At 40.1% G+C, this 20,265-nt stretch overlaps 1 protein-coding gene across 3 annotated transcripts in view; it reads right to left on the bottom strand.

Annotated features, from left to right (window-relative positions):
• Positions 1-12,965: 12,965 nt before the first annotated feature.
• The window catches only part of TMEM45A (transmembrane protein 45A), a 75,660-nt gene continuing 68,360 nt past the window's right edge, over positions 12,966-20,265 (bottom strand). For all 3 annotated transcript variants that reach the window (XM_081138479.1, XM_081138478.1, XM_081138480.1), the window contains one exon: positions 12,966-14,606. In XM_081138479.1, the coding sequence (XP_080994605.1) occupies positions 14,513-14,606 (94 nt within the window). In that variant the 3' untranslated portion in view covers positions 12,966-14,512. The remainder of the gene's footprint in view (positions 14,607-20,265) is intronic.

Below are 20,265 nucleotides of genomic sequence, written 5' to 3'. Positions count from 1 at the left end.
GCAGATTGCCTCGTGGAGGGAAAATTAGCATCTGTTTGTGAAAAGTGACTCACTTCACACTAGTAGAAGTTTGTTGCTATGAAACTAAAACATGTACCCATGGAAGATGCTAAACTCTGATTAATGTGACCCTGAATTAACCTCTCTGTGCCCCAGAAGATGAAAAGAAACCCTCAAATCCTTCTTTTAGTTTTAAATTTACTTCTGCATCTTGCTCCAGAGAACCTCAGTTTCTCCATCTCTTCTGACTTGTTCCTTATGTCTTTCTTTTCCCCTTTTCCCCACTTTTATTCTTTCCCCTTAACATCCCCAAATCTGAGCTGATGGGCACAGTATACGGTCAAGACTGAAAGAAGAGAGAAATGGTCAACCTGGTTAGGTCAAGAAGTATAGTGTAGGAAATAACTTGATTTTTTTTCTTTTTCTTCTAGAAAGCTTGATTCAGGTGAAAGGCAAATCCAGAATTTATAGTAACTATGAGAGTTTCAGCCAAGAAACACTAGTTCCATGTAAACACTAGTACTTCTGAAAGTAGCAATATGAAATCATAAGCTTATCTGCAGCAAGATGAGTTGATATTTTCAATGTCCTGCAGAAATTAGTGTTATTATTTATACCTTAACAAGATAATATTCTGACTCCTAAATATCTCCATTTAGAAAAATTATTCTATAGAAATCGTTGGTGCAAATACCAGTTATCTACTGTTACATAACAGTCCCCTCCAAAATTAAATGATTTAAAACACAGCACCATTTATTTGCTCAAGATCAGGTAGTTTGGACAAGACTCAGCATGGATGGCCTTCTACCATGTAATCATTTAGCCAAGTCATCTGGAAGTTCCACTGGAGCATCAAGGATCAGAGATGGCATTTCTCACATGTCTGAGGTCTCAGCTGAGGTGACTAGAAAGGCCAACTTGGCTGGACCTCTCTCTGCCTCATGGTTCTCTCTGCTCCAGGACTGCCTCCTCCTTGAAGCCTTTCCAATGTAATAGCCTTGCCTTCTTCACATGGAGGCTGGGTTCCAAGCCAGCAACAGTGCAAGCTGTAAGACCTCTTAAGGTCTAGGAGCATAACTTGCTCAGTGTCACTTTTATCACATTCTATTGGTCCAAGAAAATCACAAGGCCAGTCCAGAGTCAATGTTAGAGAGGGCTACAAAAGGAGGCAGAATTCACTGGGGCTATGATGTTTCATTTCATGTGTCATCTTGTCTAGGCCATGGTATCTAGTGATTGGTCAAATATTATTCTAGATGTTTCTATGAAGGTAATTTTTTAAATGATGTAAATATTTAAATTTGTAGACTTTGAGTAAAGCAGATTACCCTCTCCCAAGCAGTTGAACGCCTTAATAGAAAAGACCGAAGAAGGTGGAATTCTACCAGCAGACCGCCTTTGGACTCAGGTTGCATCAACTCTTCCAGGCTGCCTTCTTAAGAACCTAAGAGCTTACCCTGAAGATTTTGGACCCACCAACGTCCACAATCACATGAGCCAATTCTTTAAAATACATATCTATCTATCTATCATCTATCTATCATCTATCTATCTATCTATCTATCTATCTATCTATCTATCAACAATCATCTATCTATCTATCCCATTGATTCTGTTTCTGGAGAACCCTAATACAGTGACCATTTTGTGATACCCATCACACATTTTCCAGATAAGGCTCATAATCCACAGAAAGCTTAATAATACTGTATGATACTCAAGGATTTTGTGATCTAGTTAGAGGCCAGGCATATAAAAAGTTAGAGCACACCAAAGATAACAACGTAGAAGTCACTAGTTGATGAATGATTTACTCTACAAGTGTCTACCAGAGGAATGTTGGAATTACCAGTTAAGAAAACTTGCCAACTGGGTGAGGCCATAAAACTGCATAAATGTATAACCAAGCCAAGTTGTTAACAGGTTGCTCAGTGATGATAATGCACTTTATGGTTGGTAATAAAACTTGGGAAATATAATATATTCATGCCTCACATTTAGCTCAAACACATGCTGTATTTTGAAGTCTAAAACATTAAGCTTAAAACTCATGTTAAAGTAATGGAAGTGTTAGTTTTCTATGACTACTATAACAAAGTTCCACAGATTGACTGGCTTAAACAAGAGAAATTTAATGCCTTAAAATTCTGAAGACTAGAAGTCCAAGATCAAGTTATCAGTACGGCCATGGTCCCTCTGAAGGTGCTGGGGAAGACTGCTCCAGCCCTCTTGCTTAGCTTCTGGTGGTTTACTGGCATCTTTGGCATTCCTTGACTTGTAAACACAGCACCCTGATCTGTGCCTTCGTGTTCACACGGCTTTCTCCCTGTGTGAGTCAGTGTCCAAATTTCCCCTTCTTGTAAGGACACTGGTTATATTGCATTGGGGACCACCCTACTTTCGTATGACCTCATCTTAACTAAACTAATTATATCTACAACAACACTATTTTCAAGTAAGTTCACACTGAGTTATTGGAGGTTAGGACTTCAACATAAGAATGTAGGGGTGGGGCACAATTCAACCCATAACAATGGTTGATAGCATTAATAAATCAGAATCTATGATTTAAAAAAAAATAACTCAAGCTATGTCTAGAGTTTGCGGTCTGACTTGTTGCTTGGGTTATGGAAGCTTCCTTTAGAATGACAGCCTGGTACTTTGGCTTATGAGTTGTGTTTCCATGTTTTGCCACTAGAGGGTAGCATCATTCCTGGTGTTGTTTTTTCTGCTGCTAAGCCTGATACACAGTATCTTCAGTATTCAGGTATTCATCCATAATGTAGGCACATCAGAGGTGAAATAAATTCAGACACATTTCTTGAGGGTTGAGAGGTAGAAAAGATATGCTGACACGGTGTGATTTGATCATCAGAAGTGTTTCAGGCCAGAAAGGAGTGGCATGACATATTCAACATAAAGAAAAGCAAGGACCTACAACCAAGACTACTTTACCCAGCAAGGCTAATCATTTAAAAATGAAGGAGAAATAAAGACCTTCCCAGACAAGAAAAAGCTGAAGGAGTTCATGGCCACCAAACCAGTATTACAAGAAATTTTAAAGGGTCTTCTTTAAGAAGAAGATGAAAAAGAAGAAAAAAGACAAAAGAACATAGCGATAAAGAATAAAGTGGCAATAAATACGTACCTATCAACAATCACTTTAAATGCAAAAGACACAGGGTAGCAGAATGGACAAGAAAACAAGACCCGTATATACATTGTCTGTAAGAGACCCACCTTGGAACTAAAGATACACACAGACTAAAAGTAAGGAGAATGGAAAAGATATTTCATGCAAACGGAAATGGAAAAAAAAAATCTGGGGTAGCAATACTTATATCAAACAAAACAAACTTCAAAACAAGGGTCATAACAAGAGGCAAAGATGGACACCACATAATGATAAAAGGATCAATCCAACAAGGGGATACAACCCTTGTAGACCCTTATGCACCCAACACAGGAGCACCTAAATATATACAGCAAATCTTGATGGACATAAAAAGAGAGATCAATAGTAATACAGTCGTAGGAGGGAATTTTAACACCACATTGAAACCAATGGATAGATGTTCCAGACAGAAAATCAACAAGGAAACAGGCCTTAAATGACACACTAAATCAGGTGGATTTAATTGATGTTTTCAGAGAATTTCACCCCAAAGCAGCAGAATATACATTCTCTTCAAGTACACATGGAACATTTTCTGGGACAGACCACACAAAACAAGTCTAAATAAATTTAAGAAGATTGAAATCATATCACACATGCTCTCTGACATAATGGTATAAATCTAGAAATCAATTAACAGAAAAAAATGTAAAAGCACACAAAGACATGGAAGCTAGATAACATGTTACTATACAATGAATGGGTTAACAATGAGATCAAGGAAGAAATCAAAAGATACCTTGAAACAAATGAAAATGAGAACACAACAACCCCAAATGCATGGGACACAGCAAAAGCAGTCCTGAGAGGGTAATTGATGGCATTACAGACCTACCTCAAGAAACAAAAAAAATCTCAAATAAACAATCTAACGTTATACTTAAAGGAACTAGAAAAAGAACAAAGAAAGCCCAAAGTGAGCAGCAGAAAGGAAATAATAAAGATCTGAACAGAAATAAACAAAATAGAGCATAAAAAAATAATATATAAGATCAATGAAACCAAGAGCTGGTTATTTGAAAAGATAAACAAGATTGACAAACCTTTAACCAGACTCATCAGGGAAAAAAAGAGACAGCAAGGTGGCAGAGTAGGTATCTGCAGTACCCGCCGCCTCCCGCAACCACATCAAAATTACAACTAAAATGCAGACCCACCATCACTCAGAGCCTCCTGAGATCTGGCTGAACAGAAGTCCCACAACCAGGGAGCTGAAGCAGCACCGAGACTGGTAGGAGGGGCGGAGACGCGGGCGGATCAGGGCTGAATTGTGGAGACGCGACCGCCAGCCCACACCCGGTGCCGCGGGGTAAACCCGGGAGGGAATCTCGGTGGTGGGGGTTTCCTGGAGCAGTGAGGGGTCCCAGCCCCACAGCAGGCCCCCAGCCCAGGGCTCCAGGGCAGGGAAGAGACGGCCCCACAACTCCAGGCTGTGAAACCAGCTGCGACTGTTGCTGAGGGCCTCGGAGGCTGCGGGAGCCCCAGCAGCTCCTCTAAAGGGCCCGGCACGGACTCACTCGGACGCTCCCTCTGAGCCCAGCGCCGGGCAGCAGCTTGAAGGGACCTGGGACACTCGGGAGGAACTAACCTGCCTGAGATCCGGGCGAGAGCTGGAGGGGCGGCTTCCTCCCAGGCAGAAGGGCTGGCGGAGGCCATGGCTCCTTTGGCAAATCCTCCCCGCACACAGCCGGCAGGCAGGCGCCATATTTGAGTCGCCAGCACCTGACTCTCACCTTTGGCCCCGCCCCGTGATTCCCGGAGGCCCCGCCCCTCCCCACCTGCAGCTCATCCGGGCCATTTCCAGGGGCTTTTCTGTGCAAGTGGCCTCTCGAGCCTCATGCTTAGGACTTTCCTAGAATCTCTCAAACAAGCAGCAGCTGCTCCATATGGCTTGATAAGTGGCCCCAGGCCTGGCACTAGCGGCAGCCTGCATTGGCTCATAGCTTGGCCTCTCCTGGCCACCTCCAAGCCCAGCACAAGTAGCAGCCATCTACTGTTTGCTGTGTAGCTCATGCTGGGGGGCCCTGGGCAAGGCACTGGCACAGGCTGACTTTGCACCTCCCAGAGACAGTGCACCTGGTGGTCAGACTCGACCACGCTGGATTACAGCCCTACCACATCCACGAGTGACACACTCAAGAGGAGCACTTGATAAACACCAAAGCTCCACTGAAGTAAATCCTGCTCCATAGGGGTCTCCAGCACAGCAGCTCTCTGGCTGGAGTTGCAGCTGGTCCTCACAGCTGATTGGCCTGGGGGTCAATTCCTCCCAGTGACACCAACAGCAACCAAGGCTCAACTACAGCAGGACAGTGCACACAGCCCACACAAGGGAGCACCTAGAAGGCCCAGCTCAGGGGACTGGGGAGGCTGAGCCATTGGACCCTACAGGACACCTACTACTCAAAGCCACTCTACAAATTCCAGGAGACATAGCAGCTCTACCTAATACATAGAAACAAACACCTGGAAGCAGCCAAAATCTGGAGGCAAAGAAACATGTCATACAAAAAAGAAGAAATCTCTAGAAGAGGAACTAAATGAAATAGATCCAAGCAAGCTAACAGATACAGAGTTCAGAATTATGGTTATAAGGATGCTCAAAGATATTAGTAAGAGTATGACAAAAATAATTGAGAAAATCAATGACATAATAAAGGACCAATTTGAAATGAAGGCTACATGAACTGAAACGAAGAATAATTTACAGGGAATCAACAGTAGAGTAGAGGATGCTGGGAATCAAATCAGCAATTTGGAACATGAGGGAACAAAAAACACCCAACCAGAAGAGCAAAAACAAAAAAGAATCCAGAAATATGAAGATAGCATAAGGAGCCTCTGGGACAACTTTAAGAGGCCCAACATTCATAATATTGGGGTGCCAGACAGAGAGGAAAGAGAGCAAGAAATTGAAAACCTATTTGAAAAAATAATGACAGAAAACTTCCCCTACCTGGGGAAAGAAATAGACTTACAAGTTCAGGAAGCACAGAGGGTCCCAAACAAGAGGAACCCAAAGAGGCCCACAGGAAGGCACATCATAATTAAAGTGCCAAAGGTTAAAGACAAAGAGAGAATCTTAAAAGCAGCAAGAGAAAAGAAATTAGTTACCTACAAGGGAGCACCCATACGACTGTCAGCTGATTTCTCAAAAGAAACTTTGCAGGCCAGAAGGGATTGGCAAGAAAAATTCAAAGTGATGAAAAGCAAGAACCTACAACCAAGATTACTCTACCCAGCAAAGCTATCATTTAGAACTGAAGGTCAGATAAAGAGCTTCTCAGATAAGAAAAAGCTAAAGGAGCTTATCGCCCATCACCAGACCAGCACTACAGGAAAAGTTGAAGGGTCTTCTTTAAGAAGAAGCTAATGAACAAAAGAATCTGGCAAAATAAATAGATCCGAAGACACTGACGCGTGCAACACATGGTCGTATTTCAGAGGGAAGAGGAAAGGGGGGTGGTGGGTGGGAAGAGATTAACCAAGGAAGTTATATGCATATGTGCATAACCCATGGACACAGACAATAACGGGGTGAAGGCCTGGGGGGGTGGGAGCGAGGTGGAGGGGGTTAATGGGGCGGGGGGAGAGACACCTGTAATACTTTCAACAATAAAAATAAATTTAAAGAATAAATTTTAAAAAGAAGAAAGAAAAGAGAGGACACAAATAAATAAAATCATAAATGAAAGAGAAGTAACAACTGGCTTCACAGAAATACAACAGATATTAAGAAAATACTCTTAACAACCATATGCCAACAAATTGGAAAATCTGGACAAAATGTATAAACTTCTACAAACATATAATCTTCCAAAACTGAATCAGGAAGAATCAGAAAATCTGAATAGATTTATTAGCAACTAATGAAATTGAAGCAAAAGTCCTGGACCAGATCACTTCACAGGTGAATTTTACCAAACATTCAAAGAAAAACTAACAGCTATCCTTCTCAAACTATTCCAAAAAAATTCAAGAGCAGGAAAGACTCCCAAGTTTATTTTGTGAGACCAACATTATCCTTATTCATAAACCAGATAAAGACAATACAAAGAAAGAAAATTATAGGCCAATATCCCTGATGAACATATACGCTAAAATCCTCAATAAAATATTAGCAAATTGGATCAGGCAATACACTGAAAAGATCACACACCATGATCATGTGGGATTTATTCTGGTGGTGTAAGGCTGGTACAATATCAGCAAATCAATAAACATGATACACCACATAAACAAAATGAAGAATAAAAATCACATGATCATATCACTAGATGCACCCATTTATGATAAAAACTCTCAGCAAAGTGGGAATAAAGGGAGCATACCTCAATGTAATAAAAGCCACATATGACAAACCCACAGCCTACACTATACTCAACAGGTAAAAACTAAAAATATTTCCCTTAAGATCAGGAACAAGACAGGGATGCCCGTTTTCACCACTCTTATTCAACATAGTACTAGAAGTCCCAGCCACAGCACTCATACAAGAAGAAAAAATAAAAGGCATCCAAATTGGATGAAGTAAAACTGTCATTATTTGCAGATGACATGATACTAAAAATTCCACCAAAGAAACTACTGAAACTGATAAATGAATTCAGTAAAGTAGCAGGATACAAAATAAATATCCAGAAATCAGTGCATTTTTACACACTAATAATGAACTATCAGAAAGGAAAACTAAGAAAACAATCACATTTACAACTGCATTAAAAATAAAATATCTGGGAATAAATTTAACCAACAATGTTAAAAGACCTGTACTCAGAAAATTATAAGACACTAAAGAAAGAAATTGAAAGTACAAATAAGTGGAAGCATATATCGTGTTCATGGATTGGAAGAACTAACATCATTAAAATGTCCATACTACCCAAAGCAACCTATAGATTCAATGCAATTCCTATTAAGATATCAATGGTGTATTTCACAGAAATAGAACAAATATTCCAAAAACTTGCATGGAACACAAAAAACCCCAAATAGCCACAGAAATCTTGAGACAGAACAAAGTTGGAGGAATCACACTACCTGATATCAAATTATACTATAAGACCATAATAATCAAAACAGCATGGTACTGGCATAAAAACAGACATATAGATGTATAGAACAGAATAGAGAGCCCAGAAATAAACCAGTGCCTTTATGGTCAATTAATATTCAACAATGGAGGCAAGAACATACAATGGGGTAAAGATAGTCTATTCAATAAATGGTGTTGGGCAATTAGACGGATACGTGCAAACAACGATATTAGACCACCTTCTTATACCATACACAAGAATAAACTCAAAATGAATGAAAGACTTAAATGTAAGAATTGAAACCACAAATATCCTAGAAGAAAACAAAGGTCGTAAAATCTCAGACATTTCTCATAGAAACATTGTTTCTGATACGTTTCCTCAGGCAAGGGAAACAAGTGAAAAAGTAAACAAATGGGACGACATCAAACTAAAAATCTTTTGCACAGCAAAGGAAACCATCAACAAAATGAAAAGATAACCCACTGAGTGGGAGAACATATTCGCCAATGATACATCTGAGAAGGGCTTACTATCCAAAATTTATAAAGAACTTACAAAACTCAACAACCAAGGAAACAAGCAATCCAATTAAAAAATGTGCAAAGGATCTGAATAGACACTTCTCCAAAGACGACACACAGATGGCCAAGAGACTTATGAAAAGGTGGGCAATGTCACTAGTCATCAGAGAGATGCAAGTTAAAACCACAGTGAGATATCACCTCACACCTGTCAGAAGGGCTCCATCAACAAATCAACAAGCAACAAGTGTTGCAAGGGTGTGGCGAGAAGGGAACCACCGCGCACTGTTGATGGGAATGCAGATGGGTGCAGCCGCTGTGGAAAGCAGTATGGAGCGACCTCAAAAAATTAGAAATGGAACTGCCTTTTGACCCAGCAACCACACTTCTGGGAATATATTCTGAGAAACCCAAAACACTAATTCCTCCCACATACACACACTGAACAAAGATTTGTCATTTTTGCTTTAAGACTAATGCCTTAAAGGTTGAGAAAATACTGACATCCAGTCTCAGAGCTGTTAGTCGAATTACCTTTAAAAGAGAGTAGAATTCATTAGGGTATCACCTTAATATCTGTAAAAATTGAATAGTCTTACAGATAGGAAATACTGTTCATGAAAGAAAAAGCACAGTATTACCTCAAGTCCAGAAGTCTTTACACTTAGAAGGAAATATATTTAAATGTCGTAAGAGCCAAATAACAATGAAATCATACCAGGTGACAGGACAGCCTGGGCGGGGGTTGCAGATTCTCATGAGTAGGAAGAAAAGAGATCATTTAACGTATGACTGCAGCTCAGGAAGACACCTATAGATGGCTGGGAGACAACTGGTGTGGAGGGTTTGATGTAGTGACTATAAATAGCAGGATTCAGCATGCGCCATTAGGGTCACTGTCAAGAATCCTGTCCCCTTCAATATCAGAGCCCAGTATCTCAACCAGCAGACTCGGTGTTCCCCAAAACTGCCTGGCATAAATGAATAATTTCCTTAACAGTACATCTGTTTTAAAATGGAGTGACTTAGAAATAAATGTACAGAAATGTTTAAGAGAATCAAAACTATAATGTTATTTTGTGTTGAGGAACATGTTTAGAATTTTAGGTATTTATAATTGTAATGCCAGAATAAAAGGCCTTTCTTTTTCTTCGCTGTGGCCTTCCACAGTTTATGAGAAGCACCTGGTCATTAAACCCCAAGATTGTTAGCTCTTCTGATTCAAACAGTCACTCTGTTCTAACTGCAGACAAGATAAGCTACTCTCAAGGCTACATTCTTGCATTCCCCCCTCCCCTCTGCTGTTTTCACAACTCAGGGATAATTCACACCAAGGAGTCTAGTTAGTAGAAAGTTCCCTTCCCCTTCCCCTTCCAACAAGTCTCTTTTAAACTCTTCATAACTTTTGGTCTAAGCATGTTTTACAGGCTTGGGAAAAATACTGATAAGACACCTCCCTAGGACTTCTGCCAGACTGTCTCCTGGAAAACAAACAAAGTGTAACTTTTCAAGACAACCTCCCTGGTATCTGCTCAACTTCAAGACAACCCAGACCCCTCCCTTCCTTGTCCCCTAGCAACCTACCTGCTTAAAATGCCAGGCCGGCCCTTTGTTTCTAGCCCTTGCACTGCTTAGCAATACACTGGTCCTTTCCCTTGTCAGAGAAAGTACAATAAAGTTTCTTTCTGCATCTCTTGTTTTAGTTGTGAAATCTTTCACAGCCCGTCTCACGGGCCCAAACCCTAACAATAATTTTTTTAATGATCTTGCCTATGCAGATTAGAAATCCCATTTACAAATATTCGATTGAGTAACAAATTTAGGCTTATGATGTTAAGATGAATTTTTACTAAGTTTATACACAGTATCGAAACATTCAAGAAAACTTAAGGGTCATGATATTTTTAAGTTTAATAAATTAGATTTATGAGAATAACTTAATTTAGGAAGATTTGTCAGTTAATTGAAGGATTAAGAAGGATATCAGCCCAGCCAGTGTGGCTCAGTTGGTTGAGTGTCCCCAGGTGCACTAGGAGGTTGCGGGTTCGATTCCCGGTCCAGGGCGCATGCCCAGGTTGTGGGCTCTATCTCCAGCAGTGGGGACGCATGCAGGAGGCAGCCAATCAACGTTTCTCACTGATGTTTCTACCTCTCTCTCCCTCTCCCTTCCTCTCTCTGAAATCAATAAAAACATTTTTTTTAGAAAGTGTGACGAAAAAGTATATTTAAAAAAAGAAGGCTATCAAAAATATTTAATTCACAAATGCAATTTAAGATGTTTAAAGGGAAGTCTAATTAAGTTTAAAATTGTGCCTGAACATTAAAGTATCCTTAAAATTGAGTTTTAGAACTTGTTAGAATTAAAAATGGAATCATAATAGTCATAAATTGAACTTAAAACTATAAGAAAAAATTAAGTTTTTTCATTTTTACTAGTTTAGCCCAGGAACCCAGTCATTCTATTCACTCCATGCCTTGCCAAGCTTAAAGCGAAAATCTTCCTTTACTGCTATTAATTTAGGGAAAGCTCTTTTCTATCATTTCATGCTTGTCCTCTATCTACTGTGTCAGTTTTCTCCATCTGGAATTCACATTCGTCAGAACATAGAATTTCTAAATCTATTCTCTATGCATAAGAACTTTTATACTTTCTATCTATTGACTTCCTGCGTTTTGGAAGAACTCACTTCACAGCTTTTATTTTCATTGTTCCTGTGGTCCACAGTGACACTTGCACTACCTTATTGAGAATACAACCTTGATTAATAAGCCCTATTGTGACAAAATGATGATAGGAGTACATCCAGATGGCCGTGACCCAACCTCCCATTTCAACAATGAGCTGGAAGCTAACGCAATCAGAGGCTGGAGTTTCCCAAGCAAAGGAGATTGCAGGTTACAGAAATCACTGAGGAGTTGGTATGACATCAACAGCCAATCATGATTTTGCACTGAGTTATATAAATAGTTTCTTTACTTTTAAACACAATCAAATGCAAGCAAAGGAAGTAAGAGATATCCCCAACAGTGGGACTGGGAAAGTTTAGGAACTGAGACCCCAGATTTTTGGAAAAGTTGAGATAAAATACAAATAAAAGTAAGGGAAGTCACCCTTCCCCGGCCCCTTCTTTTGTGAAGGCTTCCATAAAATTACAATAATGGTGTTCAAATTTATTGACTTCAGGGACTAGAGGCAGAAAGCCCCAGACTGTGGACTTAGACCTGAACCAAATGTTCCTCTTCTGAGAACTCACTGGGGTGCATCTCACTCTATTCTCTCCGTGCAGAGTATGGAGGAATGAACACTTCTTCTCTTTCATAAAGACTGTTGGAATATTTGCATTTATCAGTTCTCAAAATTCCAGCCTTAATCTGCTTCATGATAATTATTTCTAGAGTTCCTGCTCAGGCCTAGATGCCAGCAATGCCATTTTCATTGTAACTGCCGCTGATGGCTCACTCTCCCCCCTCCCCTTCTCTTTCTTTATTTTTAAATTGTAGCTGACATACAATATTATATGTTTCGGATGTACAACCCCTTGATTAGACATTTATATAACTTATGAAGTGGTTACCTCGGTAAATCTAGTACCCATCTGACACCATATATAGTTATTACAATATATTTGCCTATATTCCCTATGCTGTACCTTACATACCCATGACTATTCTGTAACTACCAATCTATACTTCTTAATCCCTTCACCTTTCGGATGGCTGACTCTTTTGAAACACAAAGTTACCAAAGTCACAGAAACTTGCTACACTAGAAAAGACCCCTGAGATACAGGACACATGTGGGGCAGAAGGCCACGATTACCTGAGGACCTCGGCATGTGCGCCTTTCATCTGCCAGAACTGCAGTTGGTTTTATTGCATTGTTCAAGATCAACATTTAGGCATCCACATCAATTGTTTTCAACCCTTACATTAAAAAATAAATGTGTCTGCCTGGCCAGCTTGGCTCGGCTGTTGACCATCGATCTATGATCCAGGAGATCGCCTTCAATTCCCTGTCAGGGCACATGCCTGGGTTTCAGGCTCAATCCCCAGTAGGGGGGGTGCAAGAGGCAGCCGATCAATGACTCTCATCATTGATGTTTCTATCTCTCCCTCTCCCTTCAGCTCTCTGAAATCAATAAAGATATATATTTAAAACATAATAAGTACATGTGCCTGAAAACTTGTGAATAGAAAAGCTAATGTGTATAGAAAAAATACCAAATGTCCGAAATTATTTATTCATTTAATAAACTTTACATCTTTAGTTATTTCATTGATACACTCAGAACAATAGCATATACAGTGAGCTATAGGAGATGATCACCCTCTATATTGCATTGTGTAGACCTTCCTAAATGCTTTCCTGCGGAACAAAGATAGCACATCTTTCTCATCACTTTTCTAAACTAATAATTTAAGCAGAAGAAACATTTGCTAGTTAAAAGGGAAAATAAAAATAACTGAGACAAATTAATCTAAAAAAAAAAAGAATGTGTCCAGTTCTTTGGCCTAAACAATACACTCACCTTCCTCTTCAGTGTCACTGTAATCATACCAGACCGGGACAGCCTCCTGGATTTGTCAGTGCTTCTGGGATGGCAGGGAGCCCAAAGGATTTAACTGCCCACATTTCACTTCCAGCTGCCCGCTAGACTGCCTCTTTTCCTCCATGTCTGAGTCACCCCTCAAGGATTCCTGGAGCCCTCCTTTCTGTCATGGCAGAAACTGGCCGTCGACTAACATTGTAAAAAATTAGCTATCTCCATGCTTCAGGTTTGTCTCAGAGACTCTACATTTATAACATGTGGCATTCAGAAAGGGCCCCATGATTCATCCAATTCAATTCCCTTACTTTAAAGAGAAGGACATGGTGATTGCTCAAGCCCTAGAGGCTGGTTGGTTAATGGTAGAGCCAGAATTAGAAACAAGATTTCTTGACTTTCCACTGGGGTTTACTTAGCCCACAGACCATGTGAGGGCTCTGACGTTTTACCCAGATATTCCATAAAAGCTATTCCTTATTTTAACCCTTCAACTATTTCAGCAGATGGGATGGGATGGTGGCCATGCTATGCTATTGATGACTTTTTACTCTATAGATAATATCACGACTCTCCTTTCCCAGTCTCTTATGGCTTTGCGACCATATGTTCTAGGGATCATCCCTTTTATCGTCTCCCAAAGAGTGTCTAGTTCAGGATGACTCTGGTTCACTTTTCCCAGAGGAGAAATTAGGTGTTACAGAAAGACAAGTCTCATCAAAAAAAGAATTTTGGTGTCACACAGTTTTCTCTTCATGATGTAAAGGGGGGGGGGGGTGTGCATTTGAAAAACAACGATTTGGGGTATCTGAACCAAGGTCCACGTACTCATTTATTTCTCATTGCAACAACAAGATAAACAAGTGTAGTTCCATGTTTAACAAGTACAAATGGTAGTAAGCCCAGGAACCTTGAGCATATCTATAAGGCAAAAAAAACACACAAATGCTTTTCATAGTACGAGCATCAGGCTTGAGGTGACCTGGGAAGAGTCACTCCAGGTCCTGAAGACCAAGGCTGATGTGTAAAATGAACTTATCATCTGAAGTATTTTCAAACCTAAAATAAAACATTAAAATTCAAATACTTTAACAAAAGTCAAAATATGTCCAATATACCTCAGGAAGAATCATCCTCAGCCAAACAAAAGGTCAAGAAACAAAACAATGAAAAAAAAAAAAGAAAAAGAAAAAGAAAAGTTCATCCAGAAAGACAAGATGCCCATCAAAATCACATCTCTTCTTCTGATTCTTGTTCTCGTTCAACATTTTTCAGGAGTCCAACTTCTGAGGGGCAGAATCTGTTAAGTCGAGATTTAACCAACCTGAGGAGAATGAAAGGCATCTCAGGTTATGGTGTTTAAGATTAAAAGCCCAGAGCAGTACATATTTATAATTCAACAAACTCCAAATTTTTTGTGCAAGTGGGAGAAGTACCCCAAAAGAGAATATCACTTTTAATTTGGCTTTGGATATACCTGAAAATTTTTTGTGGATTAAATTAGGGTAAAATAAGTAAACAGATTCAATGTCGCTTTTGAATGCATAACATGATTATTTGATTAGGCATCAGAAGATGCCTAATTATTCATAACTTTTATCATTTCTAAAACAAACAAGACAACCTCTGGGCTGTAGGAAGCTCAGATGAAACCAAGCTCAGCCGAGCTTTTCCAAGTCCGCACCTAGCTGTGTATTCTAAGTAGGAGCCCTCTTCTGAAAGGAAGTGCACAAAGGCATCTCCTTCCCCATGTCAAATCTGGGCTGTATTGCGGCCCCTATTGGTGCCTTCAGAGAGCTGCTTTTGTGCAAGCCACAGGCTGCTCCACTGCATGTGATGGTCCATGATGAATTAAGAAGTTAGAAGAAGTGCACTCTATCCTTGTGACTGTTTTCATAGATTAATAGAATCTATCGGATGGGGGGAAGCAGCAATGATAATTTTTGACATTGGAAGATGCTAAGCTTTTTAGCAGCAGAAACTCAGCAGGCTCTCCCCTTCTCTGATGTTAGTAAGAATTAGAAAAAGTTTTTTCTGTGCATGATTGTTTGTAAAAACGTTGTACTGTGACCATATCAATAAAATATAGTTAATTTCCAGAAATACATAGGAATATGCAAACAAACCTGATAAAACGAATCATCAAAATCATTCTAGTTTTATGAAAAACTCCCAGTCTGTCTGCATTTTTACCCTTATTTTCTGCCTTTCTTCTTCTCCCAATGAAGGTCTGGCCTACCTCTATCAATATGCATTGTCTTTACTTGTGCTCCGGATCCCACTATAATATAAGGTTCATAAGAGCAGAGACCTCATCTTATTTACTGCCCTAACCCCAGCCAGAGTCTAGAACAATGTCTGGCATATAATAGTGGCTCAATACACATTTGATAAATCAATAGCCTTTGGAGCCATCTACCAGGAGTTCATATCACTCACCTGTTCATAGATAATTCATAATTCTTCAGTCACTTCCCACTCAGCACTAACTCTTCCAATACATAACAACAACTGAGCAGTGTTCAGTAACATCTATTGACTCACCAAGAGCCAAGGAAAACTCAAAATCACTTGTCTTAATTATTAATTGACAATTGATGCTGCTTTGCTGCTTCCAATGTCCTCAATTCCTCAAGGCATAGTTCTCATAAGTCTTATACTTTCAAGTTAAAGTCTGGGACAGCATTTGTGTCACTTTTTAAAACCCACACAGTTATTTCTTTTCTTTCTTTTTTTTTTCCTGTCCTCACCTAAGGATATTTTTTCCATTGCTTTGTGTGCAACCGAGGTATGTGTGTGCCCTTGGCCAGAATCGAACCCGAGACTTTTCAGTCTGCGGGCCGACACTCTAACCACTGAGCCAAACCGGCTAGGGCTCCACACAGGTACTTCCACATTGTACAACTTCAATGCATGCTAAATGAAATGGATTAATTAGTTACTTTATTCTTAGATTTATTCCTGATTACTTTTGTGGAAAATAAAACAAAGACATGTCTGCTTATTACAAATTGTTAACACAGACCCTAGTGGTTTCTCCTGTTCCCCCTTCCTCCTCTCTGGATTGTATCTGCTGTTGCTACAAGCTGTGAAGATGAATTTTCAGATGCTTTAAACAGGCTCTATCTGCACCTTGTAGCTCTAGGTATTGGCACATGCAGAAATGGCCACTGGATACAGATTGAGGGATGGAGTAAGAAAAGGAAATGCAAATAATTACTAGTTCCTGGAATGACGCAAATCCAGGGAAATAAGGTCAAGGTGTGTCTGGGCTTTTCTTCGCATATGTTCTCCTCAATTAATATGAGAAAGAACAGAGCTGAGACTCTGGGTGTACTTCCAGAGTTTATCGGGAAATCAAACTTCTGGAAGGCAAATTATCATATGCCTGGAATTTTGTCATCTCTATTTTGTTCTTCAAAATGGCTCACATGAATCATTGCTTGGAAAACCAACCCGAAAATGGTAATATTTTTCAACCCATAGAGAAGAGCTTTTGAAATAGTTCTGTGTAACAGAGGTGTTTAAATATGAAATTCAGTAAAAAGTAATAAGATTTCCAAACAGATAGGTTTCTCCTATGAGCTGTCATAATCAAGATTGCAAGCATGGGTTGGATGAGGCAATCTTTGAACCATTTTTCTGGAAAACTGAGAAGTTTTTCTGGAAAACAGCTTCATTTTTCAGAGATTTGGGGGGCAGTGGTTCCATAACTTCATTTTGTTTCTGTGGTAGGCAGTTAGACGGACATGAGCAGAGTAAAAACGATGGGCCAGGTACAGAAGGTCACCAGGGTGGAAAGTCCTGGATGCCTAGAAAAGGACAATTGTAGGGTGGGACCTCACCCCCAGGGTGACCTTTTCTCCCCTAGCATATTGTTAATCATGTGGTTTGGACCCCCTGACCTTTCCTCCCTAGAGATAATATTTAGGCCTCAGTTATATTTCAGCTCCAGGCCCAGAAAAGCAGCAAAACCAGACAAACAACCCCACAGGCTGACCTCAGGACCAGCTGCATTGAATAAAGACCCCTTGCCCTGGCACCAACCAATCAATCAGTGGAGACCTAGAGAGACCTTGAAAGAACACACTTGGAAAGCTGCTGAATATTCTATTGAGATCTTCCCCTGGGTGCTCTCCTAAAATCTCTATCCTTAAAATCTATAGGATGGAGGATCCAGCACACTCACTCCTGGGAGCATGCCTGCACCTTTCCCTTCCCCTTCAACCTCCCCTCCTGCTTGGAGATTACCATTACCTTCCTCACTCCCAATCTCCAAGGGCCCTTTCTTTGCCTCTATAACTTGTTTCCTAAGCCGATTTATTCTATGAATTACTTCTTCCACCTCTGTGATTTTCCAAATAAATGTTCTCTTATAGTTTGAGTCTTGGCTCTGAATTCTTTCCTAACCAGAACTCATGTACTGAGGTTGCTGAATCCAGGTCCTATCTGACCCCATGAGTCTAACACCTGGTGCCGTTCCCACTGCCTACAACACTTCCATGGTGATTTTTGTGTTATGTCAAACAAATTCTGATACAATGTCCTGAAAAATCCACCACCTATCACTGAATCATAAACCACTCAACAGTCAAACCCTGACAAGATTTTCAAAGCTCCTCGTCACCACAGGACTGAATTAGCTTGCCATGTGACATCACTGCAAGTCAGTACTGACTCTTCATGACATTTTTTAAGCTATTGCTTAAGTTCATATAAAAATATGTCAGAACATGAGCTCGTCTTATATTTTCAAGAGCAACATGAGAACAAAACTTAAAAGCATATAAAACATGATTTCCAAACAAATGAAGCATATATTCAAGTAACTCTAAAATAGATCTATTAAAACAGATTAAGTGTTTGTTGAGTACCTACTATATGCTTGACAGTGTTCCAAGAGCTGTGAGAAATATGAAAAGGGTCTTTTGCTCAAGGCAACACTATCTAACACTAATAGATAAGACTAACATGAGCTACGCCCAAATATCACATGATAGATCACAATTGTTAAAATGAGTGGTAGAGACTAAAATGTTATAAAAACTCATGAAGGGAGATAAGCAAGGGCTAGGATAATCACAGAAGTTTTGTAGAGGGGATAGGCATTTATTTTGATATGCCAGGTAGAGGGAACTGCGTGGTCAAAAGGTTAAAGGGAGGGGAGACAGGTTGAAAAAATAAACATGGAGTTTCTGGTTTCTAGAGAACTGTAAGTGGTTATGAGTCATGAGAGGTCTGAAGATTTCTGAAACAAGAAAAGACCGTAGTCTTCTTTTGGCTCTGGAAAGGAGATGACATGCAGTAGAGAGGCTCCCTGAATGTTGGCATTGGTCTTGGAGGCTGCCCAGCCCCTAAGGAGATGAGGCCCAGATGTCAGCCTAGAACAACAGAGGAAGAAGCCAAGATTCACTCAATAGCAGAGCCAGCCTTAACAACCAGCTCATGCACATGCTTTAGGGAAATGGAATAGGACTCATAGAAATTAATCAATGAGAAGATAAAATTTCCAAGCACCCAAAGCACTTAGATCTCTAGGAAGAGGCAACTATGGATCAAAGTGGGCTGATCCAAAGCCTAGCAGATACATCTGGGAGCCATTTTCCTGAATGGTTTCCTTACTCAGAAAACCAACACCAAAGATGCTTCAGAAGCTCAAAGAAGCACAGAGCAGGAGAGGTGACATGGGACTTGAGTCTAGAGAGAAGAGTAGAAAGCTAATTTTGGTGGGGGCTGAGACTCCACTGGACCAAAAGCAGCTACTACATTTTAGGAATCTAGAGAACCTGCTAGTTGTGTACTGTCCATCTGGTGGTCACAATGAATATGGATATTTAAATTAATTAAAGTGAATGCAACACTAGGAACATGTCAGCATGCTCAATAACATGCAGCTCATGGCTATGATAAAGAAGGCTGCAGATAAAGAACATTTCTATCAGTGCTGAGGTCTAAAGGATTAGGTATTAGAGGCTGCGTGCCTAGTAGTTAGGATCAGCCTATCCACTTATGGTTTGGCATTAGCTACCTTGGAGAGAGGACCCATGTTCACCCCCTTCTAGTCCTACTCATCCTTCAAACTTCAGCTTAATTCTCAATTGTGAGGAGGCCTCCTCTGATTTCCAATAGTGCTTTCTTCTTCTACTATTTTCACTTATTGCATTGCACTTAAATCATTCATCTCTCCCCAGAGGGTCTATATTTATGCATTTTTGATACAGAATAAAAAAGAGAAGAACAACACAAATAACTTTCTTTGAGCTCTTTTTATGGCCTGAGCAGTTTAAATACATGATCTTATTTAAGTTCTGTTATTATCCCCATTTTGCAAACAACAAAACTAAGACTCAATGTGGTTAAATAATCTGCCCAAAGTCATACAGCTGATAAGAGCAGAGCAGGAATATGTGTTCTTATCAATCAGCTCTATTGCTCTTCACCCATGATACTGTATCAGGGTCCTTGTAAAAAGATGTATTGTTCAAACGAATCTTACTTTTAGAAATATCAGAGTAAATGTCAAATGAATCAGATACTCAAATTTAAGGGAGACTAAATGACACCAGCCCTGGCAGGTGTGGCTCAGTTGATTGGGCATCATCTGGTGCATCAAGAGGTTGCCAGTTCAATTCCCAGTCAAGGGCACATGCCCAGGTTGTGGGCTCGATCCCCAGTAGGGGGAGTGCAGGAGGCAGCTAATCAATGTTTCTCTTTCATTGATGTTTCACTCTCTCTCCCTCTCCCTTCCTCTCTCTCTAAAAATCAGTAAACTATTCTTTAAAAAATAAATGACACCAAGTTTGGGAAATGCTATAATTGATGTACACCTAGGCAAATGGAGGGCTGCAGGTGTGGGGAGCACCATTCATTAAAGGAAGGAACATTTGCAAAGGCACGGAGGCACAGAAGAGTATGTTGAAGGACGATTCATAGGTCAGAGGCACAGCAGAGACACTGCTGAGCTATTCTAACTTTAAGCCAGC

Source organism: Miniopterus schreibersii (genome assembly GCF_964146895.1).
Source record: "Miniopterus schreibersii genome assembly, chromosome: 5".
Lineage (NCBI taxonomy): Eukaryota > Metazoa > Chordata > Mammalia > Chiroptera > Miniopteridae > Miniopterus > Miniopterus schreibersii.
The sequence above is the reverse complement of the archived record's forward strand: the minus strand, read 5'-3'. Positions and strand labels throughout refer to the sequence as shown.